Source organism: Gymnodraco acuticeps, unplaced genomic scaffold (genome assembly GCF_902827175.1).
Source record: "Gymnodraco acuticeps unplaced genomic scaffold, fGymAcu1.1, whole genome shotgun sequence".
In the NCBI taxonomy this organism is placed as follows: Eukaryota; Metazoa; Chordata; class Actinopteri; order Perciformes; family Bathydraconidae; genus Gymnodraco; species Gymnodraco acuticeps.
The window spans coordinates 393,939-418,504 of NW_022992130.1; the positions used below are offsets into that span (position 1 = coordinate 393,939).

A 24,566-nucleotide genomic window follows, 5' to 3' on the forward strand; every position below is an offset into this window, starting at 1 on the left:
CAGACTCACTCCTTCACTCAGTCACTCTCCCCTAGCCAGTGACGTCCACCACTGCAAACATTTGCTGCCTGCCAGGTGAGTGAACTTTCACCTTACCTTCTCTTTTTACATGTTATCTTGGTATGGAATAGTATTTACTTTACTTTGATTTATCAGTTTATTGTTTTTTGTATTCATCATAGCCATCTGTGTGCAAGTGTAACAGGTGTAGCGGTGTAGAGATGATTTTTCTGTTCTTAAATGTGAGCTTTTCTAATTTATTTAAAAAATAAGTTAGATAAAAAATATAACTGCCAATGTTCAAACATTAAGAAGAAATATTTGTTGTTTTTAGGTGGTTCCTATGAAATAAGCATACACAGAGACAAACAGTGCAGTGTTAGGATTAAGCTGCTGTTTTCCCTATGATTTACTGTTTCCATGCCTGCAAAGTCTGTTCTGATGGTTTGTTCCTTTATCATTTTACCGTCACAGTAGACAAGTAGATTTGGTGTATTTCGTGCTCAGTGTTGTTCTGTGGCATGCAGTGATTTAATGTTTCAGTGTGTCTGTCTCCACCGCTGCGTTCTTGTTTGGCTGTGACACTTGTTAACCTCCAGTTAAAACCTGTCTAATGTTTCTTTCAGTCTGCTTTGTACGCCTTCAGGGATGTTTATTCACGTAAATACAAAAATGCGTTAGTTGGTCTTTAATTATATGCCAATGTTTGACATGAGTGAAAAGTAGGCCTAGTCATTTTATGTGTTTTGGCAAAATTGATGATTACTACAAACTACAACAAGTCTGGCTTTATCTCTTTGACTGAGATCCTGTTTTATTTATTGGCTGTATTCTGCCATTGAGTAGAGTCAGAATACTTTATAGTCGGCCTAGTTTACCTGAATTATTTTGTCCAGAGGATGTCACCGTTGGTCCATTTAATAACCAGGCCTCTGAGGGGTTTCTACAGGCTGACTGTTTGACTTGTGTTAGGGAATTACTCAGTCTTTATCATGGTCTCTTTATACACTGTGGTTTGAGTTTCAAGATGTAGTATGTCATCTAAAAGTGATGACAGATGTTTCTCATTACGGGGAAATTAGCCTGTAGCTTTAAATTGACATGCCTAATTGACTAGCCAGGTATATTACTCCACTGGTAAATTTTACAGAAGCCAAATGAATAACATAACCTGAAACATCGTCTGATTAAGCGTAAAAAGAAGAGCACATTGAATCATGTGTAACGTTTTGGACCTGCAGACCCCCTCCTCTCCGCCACGATGACCCGCACCCTCTGCTTGAGCTTCGTCCTCCTGCTGCTGTCCCTCTCTTCTCCCGCTCGCGCTGAACCTCGGCGGAGCTCGTCCAATCAGCGCAGGGCTCCTCGCGCATCCGCCGCCAAGGTGCGTTTGGCAGGCAACTTTGCGCGAGAACCCAACGAAGGGCGCGTGGAGGTGCTGCACAACAACACCTGGGGGACTGTCTGCGATGATGAAGTGGACATCAAGTTGGCCAACGTGGTGTGCAAAGAGCTGGGTTTCCAGAGCGGTGTGACGTGGGCACACAGCGCACAGTATGGAGAAGGAGCGGGTGAGAGCACTTCCTGTAGCAAATTACAACCATTTAGCAATTTTGGAAGTGAGACATTTTCCTGAAAAAAGGTAAATTGTCAGTTTTGTGTCATTGGCCAGACTTGACATGTGAGTGACAAACTATGATAGGCCGTCTTTGACATGATAGCAATGAAAACACAGGAGTAATAATTATATTAAAAGGACTGCACTGAATCACTGAATCGAAAAAAGCTAAACTTAGTTGTATTATTTACACCTGTGCTATTCACGCAATAATGAGTCAAAGTCTACTCTTAAAAAGGCTCATTAGATAGTCATTGTCATTTATTAGATTGAGACCATAGATTGAGACTCAGCAGGCGGCCATATTGGAACAGTTCATTGAAAACCTGTCTCTTGTGTGCTTCCTCCACAAAACTCTAAATGCATGGCTACATGAAAGGACCACCAATTAAGGCATCCCAAAATAACTAACATCATAAAGTGACCAAGATAACTTGTGGGATTGGAGTCCTACATCTCATTAGGTCACCTAGCAGGCTGGCAGAGCAATATATGGGCCAAGAGATAGGGCATTTGTTTTAGAATAATAATAGCATTCACTTGCCAGAGTTGTGCAACACTTGCTGTGGTTTATGGACATTCTTTACTGCTGCTTTTAAATCCAAATTAAAGAGAAGGTTGGGTAGATTCAAGGGGCAGGATCTACAGCTACCTGCCTTGTAAAATACTGTGTATCCACCGCTAAACACGCCGCTAAGGTGCAACCCTAAATCAGAGCGCCAGTAAAAGTCAAGTGTTAGGTGTTTAGGAACTGATTCTGGTCCCTTAGATGCAATGCGCAGTTTGTCTATTGAACAATCAATGAAAGTCACTATGAATGACGTAATGAAGTGTTTTTCTTTTCACAAGGCCCAATATGGATGGATAATGTACGCTGTGACGGCTCAGAGAAGTCCATAAAGGACTGCAAACACAACGGCTGGGGCGTGAATGACTGTAAACACACGGAAGACTTGGGGGTGGTGTGCAACACTGAGCGCAGGCCGAATCAGACAGCCAGTAGAGGCCACACCACCTTCAGCAGGCCCAACAGCAGCCATGCAGCTCAGTGGCAGGGAAATGTGGTCACCCGCAGGCATCCAGGATATGGCTATTATGGAAACGGACATCAACAACAAGAGATTCCCCGGTTCCAAAGACACCCCCCGGTAAAGCAGTTTACTTCTGAAACGTTCTATGCTAATCTTAGAAAGGTATGTAACATTACATTTTCATCTTCCCCAAGGTTCCTAGTAAGGTGCGAATCGAGGAGGTCCGTCTTCGTCCCATTCTCATGGCTACAAAGAGAAAGAGCCTGATCACAGAAGGTGCGGTGGAAGTGAAGCATGCTGGGAGATGGAGGCAGGTTTGCGACCTGGGTTGGACTCTCAACAGCAGCCGAGTTGTGTGTGGGATGCTTGGCTTTCCAGAGGCTACTCAGCACAATGTCAAAACATACAAGTGAGTGTTAATCTTTCCTGCTAGCGGCACCGAGAGCAACACATTTCACATTTATGAACTCAAGTTATTAGATTACATTACAGTGGGCTGTTGACTGTAGTTCAGAAGGGCAACATGGTTTGTCATTCCTCTCATTGTTAAGTGAATAAAAACTCATACTGAAGAATAAAAAAGCAACACTGACATCCTGTTTAAAGCCACTTTGAGTAAAGGCCTTTTGTTGGGCTTATCTTACTCCCCCAGCCACTTCTGCCGTGTTTCCACCCTTTACTCCCCCCTCCCTTCCTCAGCCTAGATGATGATAAAGGAATCCGTGTCCCCTCTCTTCTGCCCTTTCTCTGCACCTCTCTCTAGGCAAAGCACCTATGCTCACCTCTCTCACTCTCTCTCTGATGCTATCTTCAGCTTGCAGCTCTCAGACAAACAGCCCCACTCTAACTTTTAGATTCCCATGCTGAGGTGTAATATCACTGCTGATTGTGCTTTAACTGTCCCATCAATACCATGTGTGGGACAGAGGTGGCTATTGGAGAGCAGGATGAGGGTCTTTGTGAGGCGACTTGTCTTATTGACAGGGCAGCCTCTGCAGGCTTGAGTCAGCCTTGCATCTCTTCACTTTTACATCCCACTTTAACAGCAAGTGTGACAGGATGCCAGTGTGTGTGTGTGCATCTATGTGTGCTAGGGCAGGGGTTTTAAACTTTTAAAAAAGCACAACATTTACAGGTGGTTTTGTCCAATCTTTTTTAAACCTTTGGATGGAGCCAGGCTGGATGGATATAGTTCCTGGAGAGCTACCGGCTAGGTGATTCATAGTTTAGCTATTCCTTTCCTCTCTTGGCCAAGCCTATTCTGACTCAACATTGGACAGACCACAACATCTGCTCTTTACTGTATGTGCAAAATTCCTCTTTCTGCTAAAGCTGTCACTGTTGATGGGGTAACTCATGTGTTATATAGACTATTTTAACGTTTGTTGACTTTCCCAACATACCTATTGGAGCACACACACTCACTGAAAGTTGTTCTGCATTGCCCTTGAATTAAGCTATGTCCTCCTAACTCTGTTATTGGGAACACAGTGATGCTTTAACTGGATTCTATTGTTGGAAAAAGGCACCATCAGGCGTCATATCTCCAGTAATAAAAGGTCCTCAGAATGAGCTGTCGTCAAACAGCCTGGCCGTGTCTCTGTACATGATCATTTATTAGAGCTTCCCTGCATTGCAGGTGTGATGCTTTTTATGCCTCAGTTCGATTTCCCATCGCAGTAAAGATTTGCCACTTAATGCAAAGCATGGGAGATGAGAAGAACAAGTAGGAGTTGAGTGAGGAATTAGATGGGTATATTTGTATCGCTGCCACATAAGAGATTTGGCTGCTCACCAAGAAAAGAGATATGACAGAGGAGGACGAAGCTGCTGTAGCTTGAAGGTCTTGGACTGAAGCCTGCAGGGAATCTGCTCAGTGGCGGTTCCAGGGTGTTGTTTTTAAGTCTCCCTCTGAGGTCAAGAGAAAGAAACTTAAACAATAGCACTCCAGCTATTTAAGGCTCTGACCTAAGCCACAACAAAGTGGATTATACTGCTTATCCAACATATCTGCTTCTAAATGCACAGTGTAAGGTTTGGGTGGATGCCATTATGTTGATTTTTTTTATTGTGCGTGTAAATTCTAAGACTCTGGCATGAAAGCGGTCCGGACTTGATACAGGTTGGTCGACCTGTCCTGGGTATGACCTGGTGTTTTTCTGTAGCCTCAGTGATGTGTTTGTTTCTAAATCTGTACCTGTACTTTGTTTGTTCTCTCCCAAAATGTGTTTTTGACCACAAGGTGTGCATATGCCTCAATGTCTTAGCTTAGCTAGCTACAGTTTAACACGTTTGCAATATTTGGTTTTCAGGGTGAAACCTTATCGTTGTTATTGTATTTGGATGTTTACATACAAGAAACAGTTATAACAAGAACACAATTGTTGATATACAGGTAATGCCGTCTCAGCATTTACTTTTGGGTAATTGTAAGGATTGCCCTCTGACTAAATTGCCACTGTAACCATAATTACTGTACAAAATGTAAGAGGAGTCATGGGGAAACAATTGGGTGTTAGACAATTTCATGTTCAGTTTTCATGTAACATCTTCGACTTAAATAGCAGCAGGAAAGTTTAGGATTGTGTTGCATGGTTTGACCAAATGTAGCCAGTGACGCACCCCCCCAAGTTTCTCCACCTTGCTCCAAGTCTCTCAGGCCATTCTTAGAAACCCGGGCCATGCCATGTCTCTCGGCTCGCTGTGTCTCTTGGATGAGATTCTGAAGATGCTGTAATTACAGGTTGGTCAGGACCAAGGCTCTCCGGGGTTTCTGCTGAGGGTGAAAAAAAAAAAAATCCCCAATTATAGCTGTGTGTGAGAGAGAGTAAGACATAGTTGGCGATTGAGGAGGAAGAGAGTAACAAGAGAAAGAGGAGATTGAGGAAAAAGCACAGGAGCAGCAGTCAGACGAGCCAGATTTCCGCTTGCTCGTGTGAAATATGTTCAATTACAGCTGCAGTTTGCAGCACGGCCCGCTGTGTCAGCAACTGTCTGTCTTCCTCTGTCACCATAGTGATTTGGGGACTAAACCTGCATTTTATTTTTAATTATGTTTCAGCTGAAATGTTCTTGATGAGGGTATCATTTTCAGGCTTTTGTGTGACATTTTGAGGGACCGAGTCTGGCTTTCCTGTCTGATGTCTGTGTCATGTCAGTGACCTTCTCTCTCATTTATTCAACCATCTTTTAATTTCTGCATGCATGCATGCCAGTTGTTATCTCGTGAACAGACTGGAAGCTGGCTTTCAAAACTGAGTTGAAGGATTGTGATTTTTCACAGCTGCTTCTGGCTGCATGTAAATATGGAATTACGATTTGAAATGCAAGAACCTTTTCAAACTTAATTTCATAATAAAATCTAATATTTGATTTGAACAACTGTGATATCTGAACAATATAAAATATGTTTGATCTTGGCCTTCTTTTAATTTAGATCTTGGTGATTGTTAGGTCCACTGTCAGATATATGAATATGCATTTTGAACCCAAGGTTTAATGGTAATATATTTTAGTACTTAAAGTATAGGGAATCAAATGGTCAACGCCTCAAATTTAACTTCAATAAATAGTAAGATATAAAGAAAATATTAAACCAAAGGATTATACATTAATTAAGGATTTTACTCTGATAAAAATGTCCGGACCACCTAAAAGTTTTTCTAGTTTTTATGCTGCATGAAGATACTATTTATGCAGCATAAAGAACAGCTCAACAGTTCCCCTAAATTATTAAAATGGTGTTTTTAACACCCTCACACTGCTTAGTGGCTTTAAGGTGATGAATGATATGTAGGTAGAAAAAACCTTAAAACTGAGTCCACCTGTTCATTTCATCAGCACACAGCATGTAGAGAAATGCTGTCATACTGCTCATGCTAACTATTATTACACAATTTTAAACATACTTATTTTATTGGATGAAATTCAGCATTTACAAACAGTTCTTAATTCAGTGAAATGAAAGACCTGAAGGTATCGTTTAAATCCTGTGTAGTAGTCTGTTGGTTTCTTAAGAGGGAAAGTGGTTAGCTGATTGGTCTGTGGTGAGGTCACAAACATGTCACAGACATGTTGCCTCAAGGGAAAATGTGTGTGCGTATGTCTGTGTGTGTTCATGGTCCTAACTCTCTATACCCGATGTTACTGCAGAGCTACATGGTAGACACATTTAAGATATTTTACAAGTGTAATTCAAGAGACTGTAAAGAATAAGTGTTCAATTCTATTCAATGTGTCAGTCGCCAATCAGAGCAGGTCTCCTGTACGCACAAGCGGCTTTATTCAGAGCACTGAATGTGTTTTACAAATAGTGGAGTTTCTGCCTCATCAAGTCAAATGTTTCTTAGATATTGGAAAGGTAGCAATGCTTTTCAAGCAGTTGAGATTTCATTTACATATGTTCATAATGTAAGCTTACCTCAGAGCTGCACTCTGTGCTTTAAATGGGCCTGAGAAACGACCATTTAATGAGTGTTGTTTTAAAATGGCATCTGTAATTTGCAAAACACCTCTTTTTGATAAATGATTGCTAAAATTGAAGTTTGCATATTTTTAGAATGCTAAAATGTTTGGTCTCTTCTGCCCCATTGACTACTTACAGCATTCCATGACTTCACACAACCTTCAACATAACATTGTTTCAAAGACAATGCTTCTCTTTATTCGAGCATCCTCAGTTTGTTTTTGAGGTTCTTTGCTTAACAAATTTGGGAATCTCCGCAGTTCTTGTCAGAAATTCAAATATGTATCTACCTGTCCGTTTATACAAATATCCTTGGTCATGTTTGTTTCTATATAAGTGAATGCCACTAAAACCAGCATTGGAGTATTTTTAATGAAGTGCTGTATCAGTAGCCACAGAATAGAAACTCATTTAGCCTCCCACGCCTGTGATGCCATACTGATATACAGCTCCAAAGAGATTACACTTAAAAAATATGTGGTGTTTTAATGAAGCTACGCCTCACCAGCTCACTCTGATTAATGCTACTGTAGTTGTAAGTGTTAACATTTTAGCAAAGTGGGTTGTAAACTGATAACGAGACACTCGACCCTAAATCTTTTAGATGGTCAGATTATCTTATAAAATAAACAATGTATACAACAATGTTAGTCTCATAATTACCTAACATTATTTTGTTTGCCAATCGCACCACAGAATGGACGGTACTAGGCTCTTTCTAATATCAGCAGGCTGTAGCGTGTGTATGAGTGTTTTAAAGTAATTGATATTGTGCATGCACTTTGCAGTGGTTAGAGGATGTCCTGGCATGGTCTGTGTGGCATGTCTGCTCTGCGTGTCTGCCAGCAGAACAGAAGGCTTTCCTCTCCACCGCTCTCCCGAGTCAGCCAGCATACTTGGTTCATGAGTCTCTACTTGGTTCTGGCATTTCTCTGACATGCAGCGCACTGCCAGAGTTTTTGTTTGTATATCGTGCTTGGTCAAACCCTGTTTTCCCAGAAATGTTGTACATCACTGATGTTCAATGTCATGATTGTTTGGACTGCATGTGGCATTGGAGTTTAACAACTAAGTTAAAAATATCTTGTGTTTGAAAAAAAAAAATCCTTTTATAGTTCCTAACTCCTGTAGTTATGTACACATCTCTGCTTTATTGCAACACGGAATGCTAAAGACTTGTATTCAAAGTGTCTATGTTGGTTTAAAAGGAAAGTGCATTCAATGTAACGTAAAGATGGGTAATTAAGATAAAACGCGCCCAGCAACACATTCCTGTTGAACACTTATCCGTATGTTGATGACAAGAAAAGACTGTTGCCTAACTCTAAACATAAAAACAGTAAACAACATTCCAGATGGAAATATATCTTACTAATAAACCTATAAAGCAAAACAGATAGGGAGGAGAACAAGAACATTGCATTTCTTCCTTAAACTATATCAGTAATCTGCATTAATGTATTTATAACTTTACAATCACCACAAAGCCGCAAGCAGAGCTCATTCCGGTTTGATTCATCTTTTGATCAAGTCTGAGCTGTAACTAAACCATGTACCTCAGTAAGAATACTTTTCTAGTAATAAGTAAATCGGTAAGTGTTTGTGCCGCTACTAACTGTGGCAGAAATCCCTCCTGTGTGGCCAGGTTGCATATAAAACAAACAACAGATGCTACAGTATATTGTTCAGTCACTACCCCGCCACATGAGAAATTGGTGACCCAGGTCACCTCACAGGGTGGTGTGTCTGTGTGTGTATGTTGCTAACCTCAGGGAATATACAGACCTGATAAAACTAACATTGTTCTTTGTATGTTTTACAGGAAAATATGGGATACCAAGGTTTCAGATCCTTCTACAAGGTAATACAAATACAACAATTCGTCATGATTGATCTCACTCATTGAAATATACTCACAGACGTCAGAAGTTGAACTTCTTTAAAGGCTTGAAAACCTATTTAAGAGTTTTAATCAAATCTGATAAACAAAACCACACAGTCCTAATAACCAAATTAGTTTTCAGTATATTTTAATTGTCAAACCCTTCATAAACAATATTTAAGAATATTTTGTATCTGTCACTTTCATCATTGCTATTTTAGTCATGCATACTTAATGTATTTGAGAAATACTAAAGATGTATACCACGTTATCAGTGGCTTTAAGAATATATTACAAGAACTGTTTTCTTCTTTCTAGATTGAGCATCATGTCAAAGAAGAAGGGATTCTGGATAGAGAAAGTTCACTGTCAGGGGTTTGAGAACTCCCTGTCAGAGTGCCTCGCTCAGCTGTCAATCCCCCGGAGTCCCACTCCTTGTAAGAACGGGAGACATGCAGTTGTCAAGTGTGTGGCAGGACCTCAGTTTGCTCGCATTTCCTCTGGAAGACCCCAGGCCCCCTATCCAGTTGTGGTAAGATTGATACAGGGATGAATACACAGTGTTTTAATGAACTGCACTAAGCTGAGTTACAACTCTTCGGTTTTCTGCCCTGTACAGCCGGTGCGTCTGAAGGCTGGCCCCAGACTGGGTGAGGGTCGTGTGGAGGTACTAAGAGACGGAAAATGGGGGACCATCGTGGACCACATGTGGGACAGACCTGCAGCCAGTGTGGTATGCAGGGAACTCGGCTTTGGTACTGCCAAGGATGCCCTGAATGGAGCCTTTATGGGTCAAGGTAAGCAAGAGAACTGCTCCTGATCAGAAAAAAGGCTTCCACATAACTGAGACTGGAAATCTAGAGAAGTCCACATTTAATCTAGTTGTTTTGAGTATGCAATTTGAATGTTTGAATGTGTTTATCACGCGTCATGGTATTCCAGAGAAGACAGGGAGACTTTTCCAGTATTTTGCTTATCTTAGACGCCGCACCCGTCTGCCCTGACTGATAAGATAATGCATGGGCATGAGTGTTTGCTCGTCTGTCTGAGTCTGTATGTTACCTCTTGAAGCTGCAAACGTGTTGATTGCAGTATCTCCAGCTGTGATTAAACAAGTCCTGTGCCAGGGCTAACAGCTGCCCAAACACCACTCACACACACACATACTTTCACACAGAAAATGTAATACTATAAGCCATGGATGTTTACGTTGGCATTTGGTAACGTTAGCCACAGACATAATCTTGCTAGCTTCAAGCAATCTTTTCATTTACTCACTGAGGTGCTGTGGTCTTTTCCCTTCATTTTCAATTTTACGGCTTTGGTGATGCACGGATTCAGTCACTATCCAGCTGCGCCAGTGGTGTCCCCACCCTTACGAGATGTGAGAACGGTTTCTCCATGCCTCAGTCTGGGGTGTAGTCTCTAATCAAGCTGATCAAGATGAAATGTGGAACGACAGTCTGCTGGTTTAGCTGTTCAGTTAATCATACATACAGTGGAGTATTTTTGAAGAACTCCCTGTTACCTTCAAACCTCTTCAATTGGGTTTTCTGTAGATGATGTCATTTAAACTACGTTGGCTCCTTTGAAGATACTTTTAAAAGGCTTCACACCCCTTGTCGTCTGGATTCAATCAACACTTTCAGTTGTTGGGCCAGAATTCAGGTTCATCTTGGTTCCAGAAATCTTAGGCAGAGTTATACAAATGTTTCACTGATCCAACCATTTAGCTATATGTGTGTATATGCAGGTACTAGCATGGGTATTTTGCATGGCTGTGTTTAATAAAATGTGTCTCAGATTCATACTTTAAGATGCGGTTCTGGTTTTAAAAAGCCAGGTTTACTCTCTCTCTCATATTTTCTTCAACTTAAAATTGGCTATGTCCTTCTGTGTGGTATTTTAAGGCTTAGTGCAGGGGTCGGCAACCTTTTTGATATGAAATGCCATTTAAAAATAAAAAATTGGATCAGTGTGCCGACGATAGTGAGCTGTCAACGGGGGGGGGGAGAGCCTCGCTGCGGGGAAGCAGTGTGTTGATCTCTTTCACCTGTCAGCGCAACTTACATGATGCGGTTTAAACAAATTTCAATAATTGGTTTAAACGGCATTATAATAATGACGACGGTCCGTTCTGTGATTCTCCAGAACACACAGATGGCCAGTCCGCCCCTGTCTAGCATATTATTTTCGATGAGAGATGAGCAGATCGCCACTGGGCTTTCAACTAAAGACACAGCCACGCAAAAACTGCGGCATTTGTACAGCTCCTTATGGGTAGCCTACTGCAATTTGTGAAGTACGGGCGCGCTCCGGCAGCACTACACCCCTGATCGTTTCACCACGGAGGAAAGCAGCAGAAAGTCGACTGGAGTTAAAGAGAGCGGGGCTGCGTTGCCGACCCCTGGCCTAGTGCAAGGTCCTAAGAAATTCTTGGGACATTGTTGGAACATTTATCACATATAACATCACTCAGCTGCCAGATTTTTTCAACAGCAAACAAAATCTAAGTGCAAATGCACAGAAAAAAGACTACAATCTGCAGTCAAAAATAAGGTTTTGCGTGGGTAAAAGATAGAACGCCAGTAAATCCCCCCCCTCCCATTAATCTAAACTGTATGAAAAAGCTTCTAAACTTAATACAATTCCTGCATTTATCTGAAGGCATTAGGACTAATAAGTCCAAATTGAGAAGTGCTGTGCCAGAGCAGAGTGCCATTACACACAGAGTGCAGTGCACTGTGTTTACCTTGATTAAATTACATTCAAATGACACCAGGCCTCTACAAAATAACCAAACACACTGTTATAGGTTCAGCTGTTGGAGCGATGATACCTGGGATATGACAGACCCTGTGATCATTCGCCATCACACAGCCCTCCACCGCTGCACATACATGAACCAAAATAGAAGGAGTGCTTTGAGAAGGCAACACAGTCTTTGCACTAAGAGTAACCGTTGGTTGTTGTGCTTGCAAAATCAAAATAGACCCCATAAACACACTTCACATACATTCAGGTACATCTCCTCTCTGAAGCCCACACACACGTACAGCAAAGTACTCTCCCTTTCCATCTGTCTGTCTGTCCTACATATACACTGCCATGCACAACGATTGGACTTCAAAGTGCTCTCATAGCTTCCTTTCTATAGCATGCAGCCTGTTAGACATTTTACTGACATATAATTTTCCATGTGCTTGAAGGCCACATAAACACAGGGGTATATGTCGTTGAGGCCTAATATAGACTCTTTGATGGAACAAACCCTCACTGAGAGAGACTCTCTGAAAGAGTGACATTTTTCAAATGTAGTTTTGTAAAGGTTTTGCATACAGTTAATTTCTCTTTAAACCATCCTTTCTGATAGAGCATAAACATTTTGTGTCAAAAGTTTATACTTCACATAACTCTGAATACATTCAAATAAACATGCTTTATGTCAGCACGTGAGAGAAATCGAAACCGAAGACGTTAAAGGATAATTTATTATGATCACAAAGGTTGTAGTCGACTGGCTGTTTGGCTTGTGAGAGAGGTCGGCCAGTCAGAGATTGGCTTTAATGTGGTCTCACTAATCAGACTGGTTGTACCACTTTCTATTTCACACCGCACAGAGCATCCCCCTCTGAGATGAGTAAAGTTGTAATTTAATTTGAATAATTTATATAATTATAATACCTTATAATTTGCAACCGAGCTTAAACATATTTTGATGTTTCTTGGCTTTTAGCATCTAAAAATGCAGTCAGTCAGATCTATTTAGAAACATGATTTTAGCAATTGGCAAAGAAACGCAGAGAAAGAGATGTTCCATGAAAAGAAACACTACACGCACACATTAATGTGCCTAAAACAGAATATAATTTCAGAGAGGAGAAGAACAGGGTTTCCCTTGTAACCGCTAACCAACTATTTAAGCTATTCTGAAAAAGAATCTGACCAAATTGACCGTGTTTCCATGTTTCCAAGTATGTTTTCTAATCTATCCAATGCCAATTCTTATTATATGGTAATCAAGATCAACCTGTTTATTTTAAATACTAAATGTAAGCCTCCACATTTATATCATTCCTGAATTCTGCTCTCATAGCTGTATCTTCTGTCGATCCTTGCCGTTTTATGTTGAAGTTGATTTGAGCATTTGTTAAATTGATGTCCGGCAGAATGAAAGTGAAGAAAATATTCTAAGCTCTGTTAAAACTCCATCTGCTAACCATCTAACTCCCATCATCATTACATTTATTATCACCATCAGTAAGTTAAATTACAGGAACAAAAATTCTATTTTCTTTCTTGACCAACATTGTAACGTTATCGTGTAATTTTGCCTGGGAAGTCCATATACATTTAGAGTACTATATTACAAAAGGAAGTAAAACAACCTGACTGCCTGTGTATACTTCTGCATGTAAAGTGTGTGTGGCCAGTTTCTTGAAATTAATTTTTGTTTTTTGTGGATTTCCCAAACTAAATTTAAATACAGCGTGTCACTGTTCATTTTGAGGATCCCTCATCCGGGCCCCATGTTTGTCTTGATAACTTAAAAAGTGGGAGTTTGGATCTAGTTTGTGGCTTTTACACTGTAGATAGAGGCGGAAGTGGTTTTGATGCTTCCTTTCATAAGTCTAAACCCACGCAGTGCGACCAGTATGGAAGCAGGCCTACAATCTACCAAAACCAACACCGACACAGATGGGGGGGTTAGCCTTCAATCTGCTCCATACCATTCAAGTTATCTTTCTTCACGCCCTTCTTTCTTGGTTTCTCTCTTTTCCCCCCGGTTTTAGTGGTTTTGGTTGTGTTTATTTCAATGCTGCCTCATTTCAAAGTTTGCCGGTTGTGTCTTTTGTTTTAAGAAAACACTGTTGCCAGTGTTGCCAGTGTTTCACACACTGCAGTCATTGTGGCGGCAGCTGTTTGCTTTCACAACATCTTTATCTTAAGATTTATTCCCAACATCTTCTATGTTATTTAGAGATCATCTGGTTTAAAACCATAAACAGATACTGTGATAGTCTTTTATTTTGTACCCACAGAGTTGCTCTTGTTTGTTCACCCAGGGTGGTGGACTACACACAATGTTATTGTTGTTGTGGCAAAAGCAACAGAATAGTGGTAATGAGGTGGGGCAGATCCCTAAAGTAGATGTTTGTGGTGTTGCCAACGCTTGGCCAGAAAAGCATTTTGTCACGACAGATAGGAACTTATCGTTGTTGGTTTGTTGGAAAATAGCAAAGCATAATTTCTTGAAAAGAATAAAGTGCATTGAATGTGTGTGAGCTCCTTTTCGTGATAAAGTCTGGTAATGCCTCTGTGTCTGCGTTTGGTGGCCCCAAACAGTGCACGATAAATATTGCCCATCAGTTATGTCTATGCTCCTCTGGCTCCCATACTGTATATTCCTGCCTTATTTTTGTCAGCATAGTCTTTAAATCTACCTTATGTCCTCCTCCCTCTTCAGGTACCGGACCTATCCATATGAACAGTGTACAGTGTATGGGGAGTGAGCGCTCCATCCTAGACTGCTACTTCCAGGAAGTTCAACCGTGGACATTCAAACACACCCAGGATGCCTCAGTACGCTGTAACATCCCCAAGACCGGAATAGAGAACACGGTATAAAAACAACTCTAAAACCAGACAAAAATGTATGAGCTTTCACTGATTGCGCACTAACAACTGAATCCCTTTCATTTCCAGGTGCGACTTGTTGGTGGCAGAGTCCCATCAGAAGGCCACGTTGAGGTGTTAATGGATGTTGGGGGTCGTAAGCGTTGGGGCTCTGTCTGTAGTGAGAACTGGGGCATCAATGAAGCCATGGTGACATGCAGACAGCTCGGCCTGGGTTTCGCTGCCAGTGCTCATCAGGTAACAACCTTCCTGACCAACATTACATCCATAAGGTGTCAACAATCATGTCATTTTGATCTCTGGCTGAAGTGCCGCCCTTTATTCGTTATCTTGAAAAACTTTTGTCGAAGTCTCTAAAATAATGGGCATGTTGTCCTGAATGAACAAACAATATAACACTCCCACTTCTAAACCAATTAGTTTGTTTAAAAAAAAAAGCCAGATTAGTGTTAAGAGGCATCATTCGTCCAAGATTTGTCAAAATCCCATCAGCGGTGTCTGGGTTATTGATGAACAAACAACGAATGGATGAGGGGCCAATCCATAGTCACAGCCCCTGTATTTACTGTGATGGACAATGTGCTATGATCCTACTTATTGATAGAAAACCTGACAGGTTTGCTTTGCCCTTTGACCCCGCCCCCTTCCTTTGACAGGATACCTGGTACTGGCCCGGTCACTCGAATGCCAGTGATTTGATTCTCAGTGGAACTCACTGTGTGGGCACGGAGTTTTCAATTCAACAGTGCCGGCGCAACAACAATCTCCACTGTCCTCGAGGAGGTGGGACGAAGGCCGCTGGGGTCAGCTGTTCAGACAGTAAGTACAGCCTTCTTTGTAGCTCACATCTTCTCCACTTATTCTAAATCTGTTTGAATCCTAACATAACCTCTCCCATCTGACCTTCTTCAGCGGCGCCTGACCTTGTTCTGGATGCCCAGCTGGTCCAGGAGACAGCCTACCTGGAAGACCGACCCCTCCACCTGCTGACCTGTGCCAATGAGGAGAACTGTCTGTCCTCGTCCGCTGCCAGGATGAACTGGCCTTATGGCCACCGCCGCCTGTTGCGGTTCTCCTCCCGCATCATGAACATGGGTCGGTCCGATTTCAGACCCAAAGCAACAAGAGAGAGCTGGACATGGCACCAGTGTCACAGGTATAGCATCTTTCAGGAGTTTAGGGAGGAGTAACATCGCTTAGGTTGTTGCAATGGAAAGACTGTTTAAATACTTACTCTAAGTGGGATGTTGTGGTTGCCCCTGTGGTAATTCTAAGTGGTTTTTTTGGGAAAACTGTGGTTTAGTGTCTCGGATTCAGGTGAGCTGTGGTTTTTAGAGGTTTTAAAAAAATATTCGGACAAACATCTGTTCCTCATAGAAAATTGCTTTTACGTGCATTAATGAAAATAGCTCCCTCCTTGTTGAGTAATTTGGGTTATATTTAATTTAATTGCACTCAATTGCTACCAGGAAAAAAAACATGCTGAAGTGTGATGTCTATGCCAGTGTGCGTATGGTTTGACAGGGGGGCTTTGACGTGCAACACGGGGCATTAAAACAAAAGAGCCTTTGTCTGTCAACGGTCCACAGCAGCAATTTGTACATTAGCTGTACATAGACTAAATATTGTCCTCAAGTCTACTTGTAACAAATTCCACTCTACTTCTCAGCTTGTAAGTTAGTTTCTTGTCAGATGACGAGAGCACCTTCAGGCCTGTCGTCATGAGAGAAGAAGGGGCCATTTGAAGCCCTCAGTGTTGGCTGTGTGACATGTGTCCCAGTAGGTTATGGGTGGCCTGAAACAGTGTGTCATCCCTCTGGATTGATTAGCCTCCCTGCAGCACGTGTCTGTGGAAATGACTGCTGAACCAATCCAGTCACACAGGTCAGATGTAATACAGTACAGAGGACAGGGCAGCCCACGCACGGTCAAGTCCATTTCAGTTTGTAACAACAACACATCAGAGCTATGAACGGGTGTTTCAAAGCCCTCCATTCACTCAGAACGAGTAAACAGTTCAACCAAGCCGGCGCTAAAACAAGCTTCTGTGAGAGGTGTTACGGTGACACCCACGCTCATGTTCGAGCAGTGAGGTCATTAGGCTACAAGCCAAAGGGAGCCAGTGTTCACTTAGCGTAAATGCACACACTCATACACTAACAGACACACACACATATACACACTCTCACCTGGACTTTCCCCTTCTGTCGTCCCAGGCACTACCACAGTATCGAGGTGTTCACGCATTACGACCTGCTGACTCTGAATGGCACGAGGATCGCAGAGGGACACAAGGCCAGTTTCTGTCTGGAGGACACGTATTGCCCTGAGGGTAATGTTCACTATTCATGACTCCCACTAAAACACTGTTTCCCATTAGTGACAGGAAATTAATATCAATATTTCAGCTGCAGCTATTTAGATTTTTACTTTGTGGTTAATGTGTTAGATCGCTGCTGTTGTTGTTTGTTCACTCTCCATTTACTTGTTATACCATGGATGAAATAGCTCATATGAGAAAGCGGAGTTCATATGTAGACTGCTGCAACTCAAGGAGCTAAAGACTCTTAAAAATAACAGGGAGTACCAAGCAGTAAATGAGCTTTGTTGTTGTGATAATGTTGTGGGTGTGTGTGTGTGTGTGAATGTTTCAGGAGTCCAGAAGCGCTTCTCCTGCTATAACATGGGGGATCAGGGTATCTCTGTGGGCTGTTGGGATACATATCGCCACGATATCGACTGTCAGTGGATTGATGTGACAGATGTACGGCCAGGAGACTACATCTTCCAGGTGAGAAGTCATTTTATATAACTTCCCCTTTTGCAGTTTGGGTACATTTTCTCATATCACGTACATCAAACACCATCATAATTCTACCATTTTGGAAGTATGCTCATCATGCTCTTTTGCCAAGAGTTACCTGGGAAGATCTGTGCCACTTATGTCTGTATGGTAAATATGAAACTACTACCAGAAGCCAGTTAGCTTAGTTTAGCTACAACACATTCTTGGCTGTTTAGGTGCAGAAACGAGTCTGGAATCTCTACTGGTTACATGGCAACTTTGTAAGACTCCGACTACACCCAGCCAAGAAATAGTCCAACACATAAACCCCCGTAAAACCATGACCTGGCAACCTTACCCTTACGTTTAAGGGACAAAGTTATCATTAAGGGACAAAGTTACATTTACATTTAAGGTAATCAATGTACCTTAAAGTTTCTAATTTCGTTAATACAAAAAAAGGTATTACAGGATCATATGTGGACTTCCTCATTTAATGGTTTGTGTTTCTGTCTATTCCAGTAAAACCCTTCGAACACTCACTTCATAATCTTCCCCTCAACCATTCCTCCGTCTTTCATTATTCTGACCCAGGTTAAACACTCAAGTCATTGTGGCTACAAAAATAAAACACATCAAGGACCATTATCCTCCATTTCCAGTTTAGACCACGGATCCCACCATGTACGCAGCAGTCCTCAGATCTCATCCTGCCAATTACCTCCCAGCTGTGGCAGATTGGTTGCCGTGTAACTCACTGTCTGATAATTACTGCTGTCACCAAGTGTGTCTAAAAGGTCACTCTCAATCTTTGTAATTACACTCCTCTACTCTCTATTAAAGACAGATTTTTTTAATGTACTCGCAAAAGACGTGACAAGCATATGTATAGACGCGTGTGCTGACTGGATGTATTTTAAGCATGTTGAGCAGTGTATAATTATAAAGTCATACATGCTGCAGCGCAATGTGGAGGCGTACAGAAGGAATGAATGATAGAGGACAGAAATGGAATTGAGAGAAATGTATGAACAAAATTGGAAGAACTACTGAAGGTGAAAAGGTCAAGGTCATTTGAGGAGAAAAAGCACTGAGAGTACATAACGAAATGTAACTGAAGAACAAGAGAGAAAAAAAGAGCAAAGTAAGCCAAGCGGGGAGTTATAGTAGTTATTCACCATTGCTGCAGAATTGAAAAAATAAATATATATTTTACTGCATGTCAATCTCTCTACTGCGTTCTTAAATGTGTCCAGTTAAGTGCAGGTAATGCCTGACTTTTCTGAACCTGGGCTCTACAGAAAGATACAGCAGGCCTAACCTTGAACCTCCCATTGCCAATGAAACTCACCCATTACCCAAATTAACTATTGCCTCCCTTTAGTCAAACAGCAGCTAGTCCCCCCTTCCATTAGGAACGGCTAATTTGCCACCAAGGAATTCCTCCTGCCCTGTTTTTATTTGTATTGCCACTTTCTCACTGAGCCACACATTCTGCCCCTGAACGGGCCCTCTTCAAAAGCCTCGTACACTCTGGTCCTACACTGTAATTTACCCTGAAAAATTAAGAGACGGCATTTGTGCATTCACTTACTTTTAAAAGTTGTTTGTCTTTTTTAGTTTAGTTTGCGTTGGTTCTCCCTGTAGCTGTTTGTAACATGTACTTAAAGTGGGTGTAGCAGTTTACAGAGCCGCTATTAGAGTAAATGGCTTCACAGTATTATCACCAGACCAGATTAAGAGAATGCTTGTATCAGCAGTTATGGAGCTGCTCTGCAAATGACACACTGTTAGTACAGTGTATGCCAGCACTCAGACATATAAACATGCTTTTGCATAACTACTCTTTTGCAGCACACTTTAATTTCAGGCAAATTCAGTCATTATTACATACCTATGTTGGTCCAAGTAGCAACCGCATTCCATGAACTTCAGCTGTAAAGTTGCATAACCTCTAATGCAGCTTCTTATGTGTTTTGTGGGCAGAAATTTCTTTGTTACGTGTTTTCATTCAAGTTATAAAGTGTTTTATGATGAGCTACCCTTGAACATCTACCAGTGTATTCTGTACTTTGCATTACGCACGGTAAAAGCAAGTGTTTCATGTCAGATGTCATTCAGTGCATAATTAGCTGAAGGCTACCAAGCACACTCATTCAACGTTAAGCCAATGAGAAAGAAGTGTATGCATAGTGTATTTATATCTCCAAATAGGAATACTATATGGAAAAGTCATCCAGCTTTTTATAGATGAAAAAGGGATTGACTATAAAAACAATACCAGCCAAGAGTGCTGTTTAATAACAGGCCCTCTTACAATCCAACTGCTCTTTATGTCAAATGGCTTTCTCAGTGTGTATCGAGAGGGGACATATTTTTTGTTTGACCATGTGCCTGGCCAGGTCCGGTTACAGTATTAGATGAAAGTGAGAACAACAAAGTCATAAATTCTCCCTGTTTGCTAATAAATGTTTGTGGTGATGATGAAGTATGCAGCTGCAAGTCATAAGGTCAGAAATAATGTGATATTGTGTCGTTTTTAACAGAGGTTGTGTATGATGGTATTGTTTTGCAGGTGGAAGTAAACCCTGCAATGGACATGGCTGAGTCTGACTTTATGAACAATGTCATGAGATGTCGGTGCAAATACGATGGCCAGAGAGTGTACATGTATGGATGTCATGCAGGTGAGCACATAAAAGCCTTTTCCCCTTTTGTTTTTTCATCCTGATTCCACCCCTCCTCGGTCACTGAAAGTTATATCCTTTTCCCTTTTTAAGGCGATGCATACAGCGCAGAGATTGAGGACCTGTTTGAGCACCAGAAGCAAATCACCAACAACTTTGTGTAGCCGTCCCAGGGGCCCGGAACAGAGGCCTTCCAGTGGGGACCAGAGTCTACTCAGGGTGGGCAGAGGTCGATGGCCCTAGGCCCTTGGGACTTCAGGACCCACAATAACAGTGTACACACAACATGGCGGCTGTTCACCTCCTTGGCAGATGTGGAGAAAATATTCATAAGTGCATCATATCACAGCAGCAACCATTGCAGAGACTCCATTGTCAACAAGTGTGGAAAAGGTGCCAAACAGGTCGACATGTATTTTACTCTAGTTAAGTAAGAAAATACTGGATAATGATTCAAACTATACAGAATTGTGTGAATGTGGATGACTTTAGCTAGTTATTCAAGGTGTTTGGTGGGAAAAACTATTTAAAAACTATTTAGAAGGCAGTGCAGTTGGTAAAACTCATATCCAATGTAGAACAAATGTATTGAATTTTGTAACTCTTGTGCCTTTACATTACTTCAATATTGGTGCTCTTAACATTACTGTATGTCCTTCAAGAACCTCACTACATTTCAACAGTGGCCTAAAATTCATCTTGGGTAGTTTTCTTTTAAAGTTAATTAGGTATTTTATAATTGCTTTGACTTTAACAAAATCATTGTTTTAGACAAGTATAGTAGTGCTACTGTACAATGTTTGCTTCTTATCTAGAAGCAAAGAGGTTGTCCAATGATTTTTATTGAACAAAGCACTTCATCGTTTTAACATCAGTATTCTAGTGTTGCCCCCATGCTTTGCCACCAAAACGACTTTATTGTGTTATACATTTCAAAAAGTGAAATATTAGGTTTCTGTTTTAGTTTTCAAATGCAATGTATTTATGCCGAAACTTTATTTATTCACGGATTCACACATACACAGCATGCTCAGTAAAGAGATTTTTAGTTTACGCATAATTAACAAAACATGTTTTCCTTATTTAATTAACCATAGGCACCATGTTGTTATATCGTCCCATGATGCAGATTAAACAAATGTTATATTTTAGTTAAACAACTGTAACTGTAGAGTTTTTTTCTCTCCCATCCTTACCGCTGGCTGGGTTTTGAGAGCATATAAAAAACCTTTTAATTACATCTGTTTAGGTTTGACATAAGGTTACGGTTAAGGTTAGGGATATAGCATGTGCTTTACAAAGAAACACAGTGGAATAGTTTCTTATGCAATCACAGAAAGAGCGAGAATCTTTCCACAAACTACATGAAAGATTCCGAGTTCTGAAAGATTTACTGAGGGACACAGTGATTGTAAGACAGATTGAGAGAGAAAGGGATGAAGTTTGGAGAAAGACTTATGCAGACAGACACTTTTTACTAGCAGAGCTGCCTTTTTGTAGGCAGTCATACAAAGACCACAATCTGGCATACTCAGCTCCCCACCGAGAACAACATGTTTGTCTGGGAGAAAAAACAACTGTTGGACACATAAACAGTGGCCCTATATTTTGTACTAAAGCTGGGCCTGCTAAAATATACTGCATTCTACATTTCTTTGCTAAAGGTTTAGCTCCTCAGCAAACTATGATGCAACTCCACTTTTTTACAACATGGAACTTGTGTTAATCATGTTGTGTTACCCCATTACTGTGTTTGATGTGTATGGCTTATTGTCTTAGTGGTTAAACATGTTAAGATGATTTTCTAATGGCCAGCGACCAGGACTCGTCGTGGAAAGGACAAGTCACTCATAAAAACAAATGCAGACTTGATTAATTTCTTTAGCACATTGTTTTCCCCCTCACTGGGCCTTTATTATTTTGACTTCATGGAAGGTTTAGAAATAAGGCTTTTTAGAATAACCTTTTATAAGGTCTTCCATGTAACAAAAAAACGTTTGAGAGGCTAAAGAAAGCATAAAGACGTACACGTCTGTGTGTTTGCTGATGTGCTTTTCTGTTATGTTGTGCGTGTGTACAGTTTATATTGACATATTATGGTCTGTTCTATGTGTTATTTAAAATGATATGCCATTCCATATTTTAAGTTAGTTCATATTCACCACTCATCATATTACTGTATTATACCCATGCTATATGCATAGCACTGGGACATTGTTTTTCATGACCAGTAGTGCTTTTATTTTGTCTTTATAGCTGAGAGTGTGAGCTATACAACGCTTATCTACAAACATATTCATAAAAAGCTGTACTCTCAGGGACTTAAACCTCATAAGAGAAAGAATAATGTGTCATGTGATGTCATTCAGGTTGCTTTTAGCTGTGATGCATAGACTCTTACAGAAGGTAATGTGTGCTTGCATGTTTGTGGAGGATAACTTTTTGATAGACACTGCTGAGTCGGAAGCAAATTTCAGTTAAAGACCAAATCACAATCTATTCATTCATCATTACTGTGAATCAATTAAACTTCTTCACATACTAAGCTGTCGTCTACCTCCTGCCTCCTTCTTGATGCTAAAACATGACTCTGCAGAATATGTGTTTATAAAAACAGGCTTCAATTGTGAAAACAGAAGCTGATATTATCCAGTAGCATTTTCAGTCCACCTGCTCCGATACATATGATTCATTCTGTGGGTGAACATCTGATCTGTCATACTGGTTACTCAAGCACTCTGGGTTCTTGGTTTTCAGACACTTAAAAAGGCTGGTTGGAAACTAGAACTTTATTGTACAAGGTTTCCCCTAAAATGCCTAAGCTGCCCAAAGACAACCCTTTAAAGCTGTTGGATTGTCTGTGACTAAATCCTTTGCAAACACTGCCCTTCCTGAGAACCGAGAAATCGCCTAACTATTTCAGTAAGGAAAATACACAAAAGTGTCCAGGGATTAATGACTAAATTCGAACGTATCAAAGTAGGTGGAGTAATCAGCTATGTCTGGAAAGGAAATGTACTCTTAACAAAAGTCTGATTTGATCATAGCTGACAAGTCCACCCAGAAAGAAAACAGCGGAGCTGTGAAGTGGTCGCTCGCTGGGATGAAACAGCTGCTGGGCAAACAGGAAAGGAAAACTTGAAAGCAGAGCACCTGGGTTAACAGAGTGTACTCACACACATTCAGCATCCTTTCATGCCCTTTCAGCATACTGTATTTCTATAAACACACGTGAACACATACTGTGAGCAAGTATAGTGGACTTCAAATATGATCACTACTTGGAAAAAGCAAAAATTATCTAATCCTAGTGGCAGACACTACGGTCTGGGCCTTGCTTTTTAGTGGGATGTTCTGAGTCAGAACTTGATAACATTTCCAGCGGAGCGGGGATACGTGTGGGTCACCCCTTTCCTCAATAAAGATAAAAACAGAACAGGAGAAAGAAAACAATTTGAGGCAAAAAGTTGTCGACCTATGACCGAACTCAATTCATAAATGCTCAGCCAAGCAGTTCTCATTTTATCCTTACAGGCCCACTTCCTGTTTGCTGCACGTGTTTTTATTCAGGAGGCCCCCTTCGCCACTCCACCCTGATGGGGACCACAGGCGGCTCCACAATGGAGACTGTGTGCGCTCACTGAATGACAGACCTGTCCATACAAGCTACAAGGACACCCCCCCTCCCTCTTTACACACACCACACACACACACACACACACACACACACACACACACACACACACACACACACACACACACACACACACACACACACACACACACACACACACACACACACACACACACACACACACACACACACACACACACACACACACACACACAGGTTTTGCCATCATCTCTCTTGAAAGCAGTGTTCCATGGTTTATAGCGCAGACAGACATGTCGTAGGATTTGATCACAAGATTGTTGTGATCAAACTTCAGATTATTCAGCAGGAATGTGTCTGCTTAAAGCCAAATGGCTGCTTCGATAATAAAAACCCTTGAACCTGTCTGGATTTGTGCTGCCTCCATGATGACATGCTTTTTTTCACATTAGAGGTTAAGCTTCTTCTGTATAATGCAAGAAGCTAAGAATGCTCATTAATGTTGTCTTCCACTTAAAATTGATTTGCACGTGCATAGTATGTGCTCATGGATCATGAGCAGACCACCTGACACACAGGCCCTAACTCATCACCTGGGATTGTTAATATTTACTGATAAGGAGATGCTTTCATGAATAATGAATTCATTTGCATAATTATCCCATCCAGTTAAGTGAAAAAACACATTATGAGACACATTCAATTTCCATTTCAGGCCCATTGAGAGAGTGAATGAATAGTCACCGAGATATAATGACTTACAGAAACAAAGAGAACGCTAACAAATTAGTACAATGCCTTGTTCTTATAGGATTGTAAAATGTTATCTACTTCTATATGCGCTTAGT

General features: G+C 41.1%; 1 protein-coding gene across 1 annotated transcript; it reads left to right on the plus strand.

The window, feature by feature from the left end:
* loxl4 (lysyl oxidase-like 4) lies at positions 1 to 22,650 on the plus strand. The gene is made up of 15 exons (XM_034203707.1): positions 1 to 75; positions 1,242 to 1,571; positions 2,468 to 2,766; positions 2,844 to 3,058; positions 8,937 to 8,975; positions 9,315 to 9,528; positions 9,616 to 9,793; positions 14,464 to 14,618; positions 14,703 to 14,870; positions 15,290 to 15,452; positions 15,546 to 15,789; positions 16,850 to 16,965; positions 17,288 to 17,424; positions 19,994 to 20,105; positions 20,199 to 22,650. The coding sequence occupies exons 2-15, from the start codon at positions 1,262 to 1,264 to the stop codon at positions 20,267 to 20,269; spliced, it is 2,421 nt and encodes an 806-aa protein (XP_034059598.1). The 5' UTR covers positions 1 to 75; positions 1,242 to 1,261; the 3' UTR covers positions 20,270 to 22,650.
* Positions 22,651 to 24,566: the final 1,916 nt, after the last annotated feature.

Coding starts and splice junctions, on each gene's coding strand:
- loxl4 (XM_034203707.1), top strand. CDS start 1,262: ATGACCCGCACCCTCTGCTTGAGCTTCGTCCTCCTGCTGCTGTCCCTC. Junction 3,059..8,936: donor CACAATGTCAAAACATACAA/GTGAGTGTTAAT, acceptor TATGTTTTACAG/GAAAATATGGGATACCAAGG. Junction 17,425..19,993: donor CAGGAGACTACATCTTCCAG/GTGAGAAGTCAT, acceptor ATTGTTTTGCAG/GTGGAAGTAAACCCTGCAAT.